This window comes from Argopecten irradians, chromosome 3 (genome assembly GCF_041381155.1).
Source record: "Argopecten irradians isolate NY chromosome 3, Ai_NY, whole genome shotgun sequence".
NCBI lineage: Eukaryota > Metazoa > Mollusca > Bivalvia > Pectinida > Pectinidae > Argopecten > Argopecten irradians.
The window spans coordinates 42,006,265-42,022,666 of NC_091136.1; the positions used below are offsets into that span (position 1 = coordinate 42,006,265).

The 16,402-nt window shown below is 33.7% G+C and overlaps 1 protein-coding gene across 13 annotated transcripts in view; it reads left to right on the forward strand.

Annotated features, from left to right (window-relative positions):
- Window positions 1-743: 743 nt before the first annotated feature.
- The window catches only part of LOC138318645 (serine/threonine-protein phosphatase 4 regulatory subunit 4-like), a 103,705-nt gene continuing 88,046 nt past the window's right edge, over window positions 744-16,402 (forward strand). For all 13 annotated transcript variants that reach the window (XR_011207898.1, XR_011207899.1, XR_011207900.1 and 10 more), the window contains exons 1-2: window positions 744-995; window positions 1,122-1,195. Coding sequence is in view for 10 of the 13 variants with exons in the window: in XM_069261201.1 (XP_069117302.1) it covers window positions 921-995; window positions 1,122-1,195 (149 nt within the window). In the remaining 3 variants the exon portion in view is untranslated. The remainder of the gene's footprint in view (window positions 996-1,121; window positions 1,196-16,402) is intronic.

The window sequence follows — 16,402 nt, forward strand, 5'->3', positions numbered from 1 at the left end:
CCCAAGTTATCCTAAGGTAAAACACTTGCACCTGTGGTTAGGCCAGAGACATTATATATTTTGTAGTGAAATTGAGGATGAAACCCACAAGTTCCACTTTTAAGTGTTCCGTTAACTCTACAGTGAAAACAATTGTCTTAAATAGTCATGAGATGTATCCACCATCTAAGTAAACAGATTTTGAAAATTTGATACGACTCTTGTCTTCTAATGATCTAAAACTTCTACAGGATTTCTAAGGCCCGCCTAAGGCCTCTTTGTTAAAAAGTCATTTGGACTGAGGAAAGCTGGCTTGATAATTAGTTGTTTTTTTTTATCTACTGTGTGTTATGTACATATATGTTATATTGTACCATGTAGGCCTAGAGTATGATTTTTATCGTTTTTTGATCTAGACCTCTAAAACATCTAAAAATGGTCTTAGAGCACTCTGGTGGGTCCATGATTATATAATCTGTAACTGTTAACTAATTCTCAGATCGCTGTGAGCCTTTTCAGTAACATAGGCCTAGTCATGTGCGTGGATATGCTTGCATATATTTGCAGTGTATTGTGGCTGCTCTTTGACTTATTAGTGTGATTTAATGTAGTTAATGATGTTCATCAAGGACGTATATAACTTATAAATCCTTGTGTTCATCAAAGCCATCAATCTGAAAAAAAACCCACTGTTTCACGTCGTATTTTGCCGCCAACGACCTCGTTGCCATATCTCGCGAGAACAAACGAGATTTTACAAGTACCTGAGCATGATGGCTGATCGGGTTGTCAAGTGAAGCCGTTTTTAGTGGACAGTAACAACCGGCATTTCAAGCATTTTCTCCCCTGCACTCGAGGGTGAAATGGGAGTTATTATTTTTACATGATTGAGAAATGTTGGTGGTGAAACGACAATATAGTATACTACCTAAAATCACATAATGGATAAAACAACAACGTCGCTTGCAGATGACCTGCAGGATTTGCAACTCGATCGACCAACTGAGGGTCTAAAGGTGGTAGTTTACTCTTTATTTACGCTCGTAATTATTTATTATGAATCATGACATTTTACAACCGATATCTTAAATGTCTAATTATACAACTGAGAAGTAATAACACGCGTTTTATATTGTTTACAGTCGACAGAAGAACTCGAAAAACTAACGGTAGATGAACAGCTCAGTGATATCGAGAGGGCTGTTTACCTGCTAAGGTAAGTACAGCGAGTGGTCTTGTCGTAAACAGGGGCAATAGGAATATATTCTGTGTTTAAATTGTCATCAGACCAATCCATGCATTTTATATCGCTTTATTGTATAAACATTATGCTAACGTTTGTACCAAAACATCGGTATTAAATATATCAAATTGATCCAGCGTGAGTGAACGTGTAACGTTAGCTTATAAATGTTGTTCCACCTGCACTGGGGTGTAAATCATTCATGAATAGATGTCGCACTATACCATTGATCTGCTTTGGTATTAAATGATGACTATATAGGAGGATTATGAAAAGTAAATACTTAAAGAAATAATCTTCTTGTATTAATAGCAGATGATCTATACCTTTTAGTAACGGGAGTGAATTAAAATTTATCAAAGACATATAACCTATACTGTATGTGACATATTTTAATTTCACCACGACTTTACAGAAATATTTTTGATTGCATACCAGTTACCAAATGTCAATTGATATCTGATAGATAACATGATTATAACGCTCATAAATTCCATAATTTATGTTAGACTAGTGCCATAGAAAAAACACATTGTTAAGGAATATTGAACTATGTAAAATTCAATCACAGTCCAACTTTTCCATCAAGACCACCCAAGAGTCAATAGACAAAAAAAAAAAAAAAAAAAAAAAATGGTCTTTATAACAGAGCAGTCTTTATACACAGATTGGAAAACCTATTCCTGGGTAGCAAATGTGGTTTTATACATATATACATACATTATACAGAGGTGGGCACTAAGGCAGGTATTACCATGCTAATTGCCTTGGTATTTTACTTGTTAGACCTGCATATTTAAAAATTATAATATTGATAACCAAAAGTCTTTAAAATGTACACATTTATGGCAACCTTGATGAATATATTTGTAATAGATTAGAAGCAAAATCGCCAGCAAGGCAGTGATCAGTACAAATTACAATTCTTCGTGAGGACAATTTGCTGTTCTTGGTTATTTTGATGAAGTTATAGTGGTCATTGACCATATGTGATTTATTGTATCATCTCCTAGTGATGTGAAAGTAAAACCATATATGACTGCAAATAAGACTTCTTTATACCAAGAAGAAATAAAGTTCAAAGTGGTGGACGTCTTATTTGCAAGCAGACAATCCTCTTAAGTCTTGATTAAAGAAAGAAAGGAATGCAGTCAAGATTTGTGGCAGGGTTTGGGTTTTATTAGTTTAACGTCCTATTAACAGCCAGGGTCATGTTAGGATGTGCCAGGTTTGTTGGTGGAACTCACTGCCCTGAGGTGGAGGGCCTGTGGTAATATGTCATGACATCTTAACCACTCGGCTACGGCGTCCCATTTTTTGTGGCAGGTTTTCACATGTAAGTGAATTCCACTTGACTCAATAGATATATATACTTACTCTAGGTTTAGAATGACAGACTTAGATTTTATAGGTACATTATGCAATAGACAATAATGAAACATTGTTTTAGTTGCATTGTATAGTCAGTGGTGTGCTCTAAAAAGTTTGATGCAAGAATTCAACTCACAAGCTCACATGCATTACCATCCATTCATTTCATGTAGTTTGAGATGTCCCTGATCACAGAAAATGCACTTTTTTATTATGATTTTATTATATTATCTATCGTGCTTGATAAAGATTGATGCAAAGATGTATAGAACTGATCATTTATACAATGAGGTTGAAAATATTCGCACTAATTGAGCTAATCATACTAATTAAGTGTGAAATATGGGTTGATTCCAGATTTTGTAATAGATAGCAGCTGTAGGAAAATGAGAAGGCTTTCATTAATTTGGTTGAACATGCAATGAAAATTAATATAATTGCGGTAGGACATTATTATCTATGTTTATAGCTATAGGGTTGAATAACTGATCTTCTAGTTAGACTATAGGGATGAATTATTGATGAACAAAAAACAAATATGTCCAGCACCGACTCCCAATGTCTGTACCAGGGAAGTGGCATGTTGGTCAACAGAGTGCATTTGCTCCTAGTGTCAAACATAATTGTGTTTTGTCCGTCTGATAAAAATTGAAATGGAACAACAGCATGTCACAAAACACATACTGTTTTGTGGCATCTGGGACTAAGATCATTAAAAACATATGGGTTTCTAGTTATTGGGTTTTATTAAGATAACTTATTTTCCTTTTAGTTGCCTTAGGTAAAGACATTTTTATTTTTCAATCATTCATTTTATTCTATGAAAAACTATCAGAGATTTCCTTACTCAATAATTTATGGGGCCTGTACCTTTTCAATTGGGAAAACAATACATTGCATCTTTCTTGAAGCATGTATATATTTTAAAGAGTTTTTCTTTATTTGGGAAAATATTAACATACAATTGGGAAAATACAAAAAAAATTCCCTAGGGGAAGGGGCCTTTATTCAGCCCCAAATGTACCTAAAGAAAATCACTGACTATGGCTAATGAAAAAAAAAAAAAACTTCAGTTGATTCCAATTTCTTCTAGTCCATTCAAACAAAGGAATTGTATTAGTCCACATTCTTCCAAAATGTTGAAAGTATCATTAGGGAAAATGCAGTTTATTTGATTCACATTGGCTTGATGTGCAGCATACTGCTATTTAATCACCAATGGTATTTTACCATGACCTTGAATTCAGACTCAAAGTGCAAATAAGTGAAAGTTCTTTTCTCTCGCCTGCCCGCAATAAAGCTTAAAACTATAAAGATGTGCTGCTAGTGACAGAAATTATAGCATCCATACCAGTTGACCTAAACCTAAAAGTCGGAAGTCTAAATATTTTATTTCAAATTTTCACAGATTTTGCCAAGGGGATGACATTGGCCCTTTACTTTCAAACCATTGAAGAGAATTAAAGCATACAAAAATTTGTTAAAGGAAACATTCAGTCTTAAGAAAGTTATATCTGGATGGCTCTGTTTCTAAATCTGTATAGTAAATTGCTCTTTGCACTGACAAGGCCAGGTCTCTTGTAGCTATTGCTGTTGACAACCTCATTGTAAGAGAGAGCCAAGGGATATGGAAGATCTGCCTCTGTTGATACAATATTCTGAATCCATATATCGTGAAGGCTGAGTTTACGTTTGTTAAATAAAAAATTTATGAGTTTAAAATATTACCAACAGTTGCTAGGATAAGGAATGATTGCTCAAAAGTTTGAATTGATGCTTGCTATCTTGAATTCAAAGCTTTGATCAATGACAGACCACTTTAAGTTATTTGATTGTCTGCCTTTTATGCAAACCGACAATTAAATAAAGTTATTGTCATTACATATGCAAAGATTGTGTAAGAGGTAACATCATAAAAGCTCTAACGGACACATGTTTGACAATGTTATGATATATATACATATAGTTCTATTAAGGTAATTGGGATTAGCAATTGTTAGAAAGTAATCCTGTATTATACGATTACAACAAACTAGTTTGGTTTAGCTGGTAGGAGTCGTCTTTCCCCCAGTGTAAGATTTATAAACATTTAATCTGTCGTCTGGTTGTAATGGTGAAACCTCATTCAGTGAAATGATTTCTAATTACATTCCATTCAGATTTGATTTACATAAATGTGTATATAAATAAGTACAACTTCAATTGTCCTTCAGCTGTTTGTTGAATAATTGTGCACGTATTAGACTAAATGTCATGCATACATGTATGTGCACCTCCTGGCAGAGTGTGGTCACCGTTATGTCCAGATGACATCAAGGTAGTTATTTTTTTTTTTTAACTTGTTCTACTGATTGACTAATCTATATTTCCAAAAGTAATTATTATATGTACTGGTGTTCTATTTTTAAACAGGTATATAAATGAGTTTCTTTCATACCTAGACGTGTAATACTGGCTGGTGCAGGGAAATACAATCATGTGGCTTGAGGCTGTATTGCATGGCTACACATGCAATAAAGCCTTGTGATATCACGGCGTCAACAAAATCTCTATTTCCTTGGTAAAATTTTAACATTTTTTTTCACAAATATGACTGGTTTTACTATAAAAGATGCAAACAACGGAATTTATGTTCCAAGTATCACTTAATTTTTCTTGTATGGAAAATTGACTTCCAGTTACGGATTTCTTGGAATTTATTTCAAAATGGTCGGATATTATAGTTGTAAAACTGCAATAAAACATCGAGGTATGAAAGAAAAATACTCTTTCATAAGTGGATATGAAGGATTGGGATATTCTTTCCTCGGGATCACAAAATGTTGCAAAACCCTTGGCAAGCCTTGAGTTTTACTTCATTTTGTGACCCTCGGGTAGAATATCCCTATACGTCATATCCACATATGAACACACTCAGTCTTATATTGTATCATGGATATGAAGAGACATGTGATAAGATAATAATTTATCAGGACATACATATGGTTGTTTAAACAATTCATAAGATTTAGTGGGGCATATTTTTGAATCACACAATTTATGAGACTCTAAAATCATAACATTTAACTAGAAATGAGATTTCTTAGACCTCGGTATACTTATTTAGATTTAATGGAACATGTTTTTGTAGCACAGGAGGTGATTGATGGAATGGTTGTTAGACTTTTAATACACATAGTTGCTTAGTCCTTTTATCATACAGTTACTTAGTCCTTTTATCATACAGTTACTTAGTCCTTTTATCATACAGTTTCTTAGTCCTTTTTATACAGTTTCTTAGTCCTTTTATCATACAGTTTCTTAGTCCTTTTTCATACAGTTACTTAGTCCTTTTATCACACAGTTTCTTAGTCCTTTTTCATACAGTTACTTAGTCCTTTTATCATACAGTTTCTTAGTCCTTTTATCATACAGTTTCTTAGTCCTTTTATCATACAGTTACTTAGTCCTTTTATCATACAGTTTCTTAGTCCTTTTTATACAGTTACTTAGTCCTTTTATCATACAGTTTCTTAGTCCTTTTTCATACAGTTACTTAGTCCTTTTATCATACAGTTTCTTAGTCCTTTTATCATACAGTTTCTTAGTCCTTTTATCATACAGTTTCTTAGTCCTTTTATCATACAGTTTCTTAGTCCTTTTATCATACAGTTTCTTAGTCCTTTTTATACAGTTACTTAGTCCTTTTATCATACAGTTACTTAGTCCTTTTATCATACAGTTACTTAGTCCTTTTTATACAGTTACTTAGTCCTTTTATCATACAGTTTCTTAGTCCTTTTTATACAGTTTCTTAGTCCTTTTATCATACAGTTACTTAGTCCTTTTATCATACAGTTTCTTAGTCCTTTTATCATACAGTTTCTTAGTCCTTTTATCATACAGTTTCTTAGTCCTTTTATCATACAGTTAGTCCTTTTTATACAGTCCTTAGTCCTTTTATCATACAGTTACTTAGTCCTTTTTATACAGTTACTTAGTCCTTTTATCATACAGTTTCTTAGTCCTTTTATCATACAGTTTCTTAGTCCTTTTATCATACAGTTTCTTAGTCCTTTTTCATACAGTTACTTAGTCCTTTTATCATACAGTTACTTAGTCCTTTTTATACATACTTAGTCCTTTTTTACATTACTTAGTCCTTTTATCATACAGTTTCTTAGTCCTTTTATCATACAGTTTCTTAGTCCTTTTATCATACAGTTTCTTAGTCCTTTTATCATACAGTTTCTTAGTCCTTTTATCATACAGTTTCTTAGTCCTTTTATCATACAGTTTCTTAGTCCTTTTATCATACAGTTTCTTAGTCCTTTTTCATACAGTTACTTAGTCCTTTTATCATACAGTTCTTAGTCCTTTTATCATACAGTTACTTAGTCCTTTTATCATACAGTTTCTTAGTCCTTTTTTATACTTAGTCCTTTTTACAGTTACTTAGTCCTTTTTTCACACAGTTTACTTAGTCCTTTTTCATACAGTTACTTAGTCCTTTTTCATACAGTTACTTAGTCCTTTTATCATACAGTTTCTTTAGTCCTTTTATCATACAGTTTCTTAGTCCTTTTATCATACAGTTTCTTAGTCCTTTTATCATACAGTTTCTTAGTCCTTTTATCATACAGTTTCTTAGTCCTTTTATCATACAGTTTCTTAGTCCTTTTATCATACAGTTTCTTAGTCCTTTTATCATACAGTTTCTTAGTCCTTTTATCATACAGTTTCTTAGTCCTTTTATCATACAGTTTCTTAGTCCTTTTATCATACAGTTTCTTAGTCCTTTTTATACAATTTCTTAGTCCTTTTATATACAGTTACTTAGTCCTTTTATCATACAGTTACTTAGTCCTTTTATCATACAGTTACTTAGTCCTTTTTCATACAGTTACTTAGTCCTTTTATCATACAGTTTCTTAGTCCTTTTATCATACAGTTTCTTAGTCCTTTTATCATACAGTTTCTTAGTCCTTTTATCATACAGTTTCTTAGTCCTTTTTCATACAGTTTCTTAGTCCTTTTATCATACAGTTTCTTAGTCCTTTTATCATACAGTTTCTTAGTCCTTTTTTCATACAGTTACTTAGTCCTTTTATCATACAGTTTCTTAGTCCTTTTATCATACAGTTTCTTAGTCCTTTTATCATAAATTTTAATAGGACATATCTTTTAGTCATAGATTAATTGAGAAATTTCTGACTTGTAAGATTCTTTGTATCAGATAGATTTTGTAGAGAATTTCCAATGATGCATGTATGTTGTCGGTTGTTAAAGTTGCTTGTTGTTAACAAGTGAGAATGTTACCTTGGTGGCAGCAGGAAAGCTAATTGTGAATCATGTTTATTTCTGATAATGTATTCATCCTTTACAGTTTATTTGTTGACTGATATACAATAATGTTCCATTTACTTGACACAATGCACCAAATTATGATTTTAATTAGTCTGGAAGTCTGACTGTCATTTTGTTTATCACTGTAATCAATTAACCCAAAATATTTAAAATACTGGACATAGTTTAAGAGGACCATCACTGCATAATCAATCCAAACAATTTCAGATTAATCAAAAAAATACGAATTATGTTTAAAAATGACAAAAATCTCATTAATGCAGTATTACATAGATTTTTTTGAGAGTAATTGCCGATAATTGCCGATTTAAAAAAAAATTGACATTTATCGTTAAGTTTCTTTGTAACAATAATCAGTGATCATCAAATTTAAAAAAAGCTAATTGATATGAATCCATGTTTAGTTTCTGAACTAAGCTCTACCTGGCACCGTGTTAAAATCACAACCTGGAGCCGGTACACATACCAGGTGTTACAGTTCGGAAAATATTTGTAGTCCCGAGGTACTCATTAAGAGTAGCTCATAACTGAGGAGGTAGTACGTGTTCCATTTACAGTTTCACAGATCACGGAAATGTCGAAGTCAACTGCACCAAGGATTATGATTTAAGTTTAGGGTGAAGACCTGAAGAGGAAGTCAATTGAGACTGTAGCTGTTGAAAGGGGAGACATTTCGGACGTGCTAAAAGAATTCGGCATCTCCATGGCTGAAGTCAAAAGAACAAAAAATCAAGACCGCTTTAGCAGGACAGAGCGTACAGCGAAATTTGAAGACATTGAAGCAGCAACCTTCTCTGAAGTGGTTCGCCACCCATAGCCAGAGATCAAAATCTCCCTATTTCACTTGCCGCTGGATTGATCGATTTAAAGACAGACATGGTATCTGCTTCAAGAAAATAGTCCGTAGACAAATTCCATGTGACGCAATCATGCGTGCCTAGACCGTACCCTGGACTTCAAAGTGTACCGGACTGTTAAGCAATGTGTTTGCGCCAACATGACAGATTAATGACCGGAGTTTCGCCAACCAGCAACGCCGCATTGCTAAAATGATCTCCGAGCCATCAAACTCATATTCCTGCCTCCGAAACCGAACACCACAGCAACACACAGCCGATGGACCAAGGTGTGATTCAAAACCTCAAAGTTCACTACAGAAAGCGTCTACTACTGCGTCACATTAAAGCAATCGACCGACAGCAGACAGCAGAGATCACTGTTCTTGATGCGATGAAACTTCTAGCCGTACCTTCCTGCGATGTGTGACAGCGACAACAATAAGGAACTGTTTTCCAATAAGACCGACAGCATTCCTAACCCCCCCCTAGCAGCGACAGCGGAAGACGACGATTACATTCCCTCTACGCTCATCCTCATCAACCTCCCCCGTTTCCTTTTGATACGTACGCCTCCGTTGATTCTGACCTCCCCACCAGCGCTACCATGACAGACGATGACATTGTCGACGACATCATTCCACGCAGAAACGCCACCTAACGGACGAAGATACTGATGTTGACAGTACTTCTGAGACTGTACCTGAAAACCACCACTACCAACTACCGACATGGCTACTGATGCGTGTGCCCTACTTATCCGTGTATTGGAAACCCGCCCCAACAAGTCGACACAGATTGAGACTCTCCTCCGGATTTCCGATGAACTCATCCGCGAAGATCTCGTCGCACAGTGCAACGCCAAGACTCAGACAAAGATAGCAGACTATTTCAGTGACTTTGTGTGTGAACGCGAGACAGATGTTTAAAATTTATATATCAAGAGACTTTATTCTTGTGAATACTGCGATTACACTTTGCGCTGTTCACCATCCACCATAGTGATAAAACACTGATAATGTCAAGCTTGCGTAGATTTACTATCCTGTACATTGTAACTTCCAGTCAACACATGTGTCTCGGTAAACGTAAGTTTTCTGCTATTTATATGATTCTGTTACATTCTTTTTGTATGTTTGAATAATTTGTTGTGATTTCATTAAAAAATATTAAGATATATTTCTGTTTTATAGTTATAACTTTGCGACCCAGTGGAACCCACTTATATTGAAATCGATTACCGGTGAATTTCAATATTGAAATACTGTTTATATCCATATTCACAATAATTCCATGCGTCTTTTTGGTTTATATTTAAATCTCAATAATTTTTGAAAATATTCCCCCATTCCCCAAGGACTTCAATATAAGCGGTTTTCCAACTGTACATATAAGATTTTGACACACCGTCCTTGCTTACGACGTGAGACTACTAGTACAATGTGTGTATACTTAGTGCGAAGAGATTGACAGTTGGACTTGAGAACTCGCTTAATCGAACAATCGATCGATAACTCCGAAGTTATTTCCGATGGTCCCCTTCGAGTTCGGATTAACCGAGTTTGACTGTATTATCATACATTAATATTTAAGGTGATCAACATAAACTTAAAGTTTATGTACTGATTAATAAGGAAGATGCTAAAGTGACAAGCCAGTATATGGCTTAGTGGCTCAGGTGTCTGACACTTGGCTACTAGCTTCCCTCAAGGCAATTGCTTATAATTACTAGTCATGGATTGTTAGTTTTTCTCTTAGTACTCTGGCTTTTTCCGTCATTATCACCTGACAGATCATTAAGTAAGGATATAAGTAAAGGTCAATAATTAAACTTTAATTTTTCCAAAAGAAACTGTTGTTCTTATGACAAGATCATAGCAGCAATTTTTTATCATAAAAAGTATGGGAAGACTGTATAGAATCTTCCAACATACATTGCTTATTAAGAAATATGTATGCAATATCATTTTGAATTCTGAATTCAAATAGCTGTTTTCATAATCTAGAGACATCAACTTTTTCAAGCATGCATCAATTGTTAATCGATTATTTTGACACTTTTCCACCAACATTTATTACACGCCCACAGAAGATATTATAGAATAATGACAGGAAGACAAAAAGTGACAATGTTTTAAACTTCATATTTTCCTCTATAGAAGTGTGAACTTAAAACCAGTAAGGAAATATCCAACGACATGCTTTATTGTGCTTTCTGTAAACCATTATACTGTATAGAAATATTCCATGTTTTCAACTTTTGGATTTGAAATTTCCATTGATTTTTCCATCATTTACTGAATAGATGTCTCTGAATAATTACTAGAATCGGCTACATGTTTATGCGTGGTTTTACCATAAAGAAACTGTCTCCTGGCACAAATTGCTGCAATATCAATAATTCAATACATAATGTCTGTGGACCATTGGAAGGGCCAGCAATTCAACGATTCAACAACGAGACAGAATAGCAGTTAAGAGTCAAGTGAAAATTACTTTAACGCATTCTATAGCGTATCATGCTGAATTAATTGTTATGATTAATTTTATGCATACATTATACCCACCTGTAATTCAACAACCAGAATAATATTGTGATGCAAGAAAATAGTGAAGGATAAATTTCACTTGAAAATACCTTTGTTCATAGTTATAAAGTCAAGCATGACAGTTGCTTACATGTTGTTGAGCAGGGTAATTAATATCAACGCCATCATTGAGAACTTGATTTGGTCAATACTATTATGTATTGGACTAAAATTAATTACATACCTGCAGACTTACAATGATTTATCAAAAGGTTTTATGATCAATAACACCCTTTATAGGAAACAGTATTTTTTTTACCGGTAAATTGTCAAAGTTATCTTTTATCTATCATGACTTTGTAAAGAAAATCCTTTCTTTTGATAGCTTTGTTATGTCGGACATTGGGATGATGGTTAATTGATTTTATTTTTTGTCTGTTGATATTAAAATTTCCAATTCAGCCTTGATGAAATGTTTTCCAACATTTCTGCATATTGTGATAGACTGTTAAATTCAATTTGATTTGAATAGACTTGTCATAAGGACAGTCATATAGGGATATTGTTGTGGTAGGGATTTTTGTGATGTTACAATTTGAGCAATTAAGTCTAATGAAATTGAGGAATTTAAGTCTCAAAATCATGTTTTGTTTGGACGTTTGGATATGGTTTTCTTTAAGGTAGGTCCATACTTTTGAAGACCGCGCCAATTTCATATGACGCTATACCGGAAGTTGCGGAGGTTGTTTTGAATGGTTTTCCATACGCCACGACATCACACTTGGATATTTTTTCAATAGGTGAAAATTGTCTACATATAATATTGAATGTTTAAAATCATTAAATAAATCAAATAAAAGCAGTGAAGTGAAAATATATGCTATCTCGGAGGTTTTTGCGGTCCCTGTCGTAAATGGGAATGGATTTTTTAACACCGGAAGTGCCTTTCGTCGCTATAAATCATAAGAGGGACCCGGCCCGACCCGAAATTCCGGAATTCTAAAAAAATCGCATACGGATTTCCTTTAAACACACAATTTGGAGAAAATCATAAAAAACAAACAGACATAAACAGATATTATAATATCACAAAAACGTATGAACTGATGTGGAATGTTTTTTTTGCGGCATGATTTTTCAAAAAAAATAATCAATTATAACCCATCTTAGCACTGGATGATGAAATGGGTAGGGTTGCGAGTTACAAATTTCAAGCTTACAAAATTGTGAAATTTTGATCGAGGACCTCGTGTTTTTAAATGATATTTGAAAAACATATTACCTTGGGCATATCATATACAAATATGTGAAATTGATATGGGTTTTCATTTCCTTTTTGGCCTAATTATGATTTTTTTGGGATGTTTTTACTGTCTAGTGCTGCTGCATTTGGTCTCCATGAATGAGTCTGTGTGTTTTGGACTTTGATAAATGATCAAGTCCCGTCTTCTATATTGTATTTGGGACTTAGTAGAGGCAAGACTCAGTCAGCTTGCATAGGTGTTAGATTATAGAGGTTCTTGATCTCATTATTATTGGTATTCTGAATTTCTCAAAATTTGTGTGAGGTAGTTGACTATGGGGAAATGACGCAATCTTACCTGGTATTTTGTATGATATTTTGGAATTTTGAGATGCTGGATCATCTGCTGGAAGTCGTATGATTTTCCTCACATATGTATTTTTCCTTTTGATCAAAAATGAAAAAGTAAAAATTTTTTTTAATTGCTTATAGAGGATGAGGTTTCTTATTGAATAGTTCTGGGGTAGATCTTCTTGTAGTTGAAAAATAAGGCTAAAATCCGTAGTTGGAGAGAGAGGCAGTTATGATTCACAGTCACATATTTATATTAATGATTTAAAAAAGGTTCTCGAATTATGAATATTACTCTGTGCCAGCTCAGAAATTCCTCTAGCAAATTAAATTCTGACCTATTTTGCGATCTAGCAAATTAAATTCTGACCTATTTCGCGATCATTTGAAAGATTCTCCAATTTGTTCTTGTGGCCTTGGTGATGAAACAGCAGAACATTATTTTTTTATATGTCCATTATTTAATGAACAAAGATCATCTCTCAGAACCAAAATACATAACTCTAATATTCCCCACTCGCATTTTAACACAAAAACTCTACTACATGGCTGTGACAATTGTGATGAAGAAAAAAATACATATTTATTGCAATGCATATCAGAATATATCTGAGACTAAAAGATTTTTTTAGATTTTTCTACTGTGATAGGTTGGGGAGATACACAAATAATAATATTCATTCATAATGTAATGTTAAAATACTTTGTTGATAATTGTACTATACCACACAAATAATTAATATTCATTCATAATGTAATGTTAAATGTTAAAATATTTTGTTGATAATTGTACTATACCGGATTTGTTTGGAGATGGCTAATAAAGTAATATAGGCTTTGCCTGTTGCCAAATCTGTTTGCATATTATTTGCAATAAAATTTGTTGAAATGAAATTAATGGTAGAGGCCATTAGACTTTAATCATCTAAAATGTTCTTTGGACTAAATTTGTCCTACCAAATCAAGCATTTTCGTGTCATTAAAGTTTTTATATGTAACATACCTAAAGCTATAGAAATTTTCTTCTGTCAAAAATTCAGCATATTTCATACATTCACAATTCACATATTTGCGAATCAGAAATTCTTTATAGATATTTTTGAAGCTTGATTGGACAAATATATATAGAATTTCACCCAAGTGATACATAGTTTTACATTAGTGATTTAAATTAATTTACTGAAGTTATCCAAGCTTCTTGTTTGGGCCAGAGTTGTCTTGCATAAGGTCAGATTTCTGTCGATAAGGAGGGACAAAATAATGTTCAGTGGACAGGGTCTAAACCTTTTATGGCAAGACAGAAGCCTATGATACCGCCCTTTGTCATTTCTGAAGGTACATGTCCCTGATATTTAAGATAAATTGTATTTTGTACCTCTCCCGTATTTGGTCAACCCTTGCAGTTTTCAGTGGTCTGGAATAGAGAAATTCACATGCGTTTTGGAGCATTAAAGCGAATGAACAACAATAGGAAGCAGCACGGACGTGATTGGCTTTTTTGTTCCAAGTGATCATAACTGATCTATCTCATACAACCAGACCATTGACTCAGTTATAAACTTGAATTAGGGAAGGCGATTTAAATTACTGCATTGGGGAAGACTTTTTTTTAAAGAAAATGGAAATGTTTAGGAGTAAATCACATTTTTTGAGATTAGGTTTGTTTTGTTTGGTTTAAAGGTCATTTAGGACATGCCAGTTTTAGGAGGTGGAAGAATGCCTGAGTACCTGGAGAAAAAACACCAACCTGTATAGCCAGTACCTGGGAATTAGGCTAAAATAAAATCTGTTGAACATGTTCACGCTATGGTTGGCTATAGACAAAACGGTTGATAGTTTGAAAATAAACCACATATGATCATTCACCAACAACAATTTAGCCAAGTCAGATATTTATAGTGTAATGTTGTAATCAGATTTGGAATTTGGATACTTAAACAACAAGGAAGCAGTGACTAGGAAAATTACAAGTACATTACATTATTGTGGCAGAAGTCCATTGATAGCCGTATTATCTTTTGTGAACTTAATGATAACAAACAGGAAGAACTAGAATCTTGTTGAAGCTATAAAGTGCATTATAATTCACCTGTCCTGATTCAATGTTTTGATAACCTTGACTTCAGAGATGAAATTTAATGGTGCGATTTTTAACATCTTTATCTTAGGGGACAATTTAGTCATGTTAGCATGTCATAAAATAATTGAAATTGTAGATCTAACTCTTCTTATTACAGAGGTAATAATTCATGCTTTTATAGTATAGTTAAATTGTTCCATAGTTGTATTTTAAAGTTTTAATTTAGACCTAATAGTGCAGTCGATGGTTGTTGCCAACTTCAGAAGATCAAGTTCGTCTTTTACCAGAAATTTATCATGATCGCCATTTTAGTGAAAGTTGTATTTATTCAGCTCCCACACAATATACCGTATTTTCCCTAATGAGGGCGCCGGGCGCGGGTAAATGGCTTAGGGGGGCGCCGTTATTTGAGACCATTTTTAGATGTTTTTTTTTCTGAAACAGACTATAGTCATCTTGCTTTTAGTTTCGTATTTTTCTGAAACTTACTATAGCCAAATTACGTTTTGAAGTCAAGTAAGTATTGAAATTACATAATTATGAAGAAATGTTTGCACCAGAAGTATTAAACATTGGTTAAATATGTATGTTTCACGGAATTTTGGCATTTTATGCTAGCCTGTTTGTTTACCATGCGTACACAAAATGGCGGACGGTGCTTTCGATCGCTACTTTCGTTTTGTGGCAGATGGGAAATACCGACAAGAGCACACAATTAAATGCTTAAAAATGATAACATGCCTGTTATTTAGTAACCTTTATCATAGACATACAGTAAGTATTCATAAAACCTGTATAGACATCGCTAAAATGTTGTTGCCAGTTAGTCTTCATCCATACACGTGTGTGGGGCATTCAAGTGACACGTTTTGTTTTGAACATGGAATTCTCGCTGTTTCTATGTGTAAACACTTGGCAAAGATGTCCTAAGTTACCCAGTGTAATACATTTATAGCTGATCGGATATCTGTTAAGCATCAGATTGATGTGAAACAGTATTTTATTAGCGTCTGCAAAGACAAATCGTCACAATCTGGCACAAAAATTGTATGAAATTAGCTGATTTTTTTCAGCAAAAAACGTGGGGGCGCCCTTATTAGAGGAGGCGCTCTTAATAGGGAAAATACGGTATTGTCTGTGTTCTTGCTCTCTACACTATATATATCACTTGGTCAAAGTTCCAGATAAGTAAGTTAGTTTGAAATAGGTCCCAAAAGTAAGTCACTGTGACCTGATGTTTTAATCTTTTACATTGAATTATTCAAGAAATACATTGTTTTTGACCATTTTTTTGGGAATTTTGATTTCCAACTTATCTAAATTCTTTCTCATATCTTTAATATGAGGACTCAGGCGGATGTCTGAGAGCTGTTTAAACAACCAAGGGGATACACCAATAATCAAATGATTTTTGAGAGCATTTCA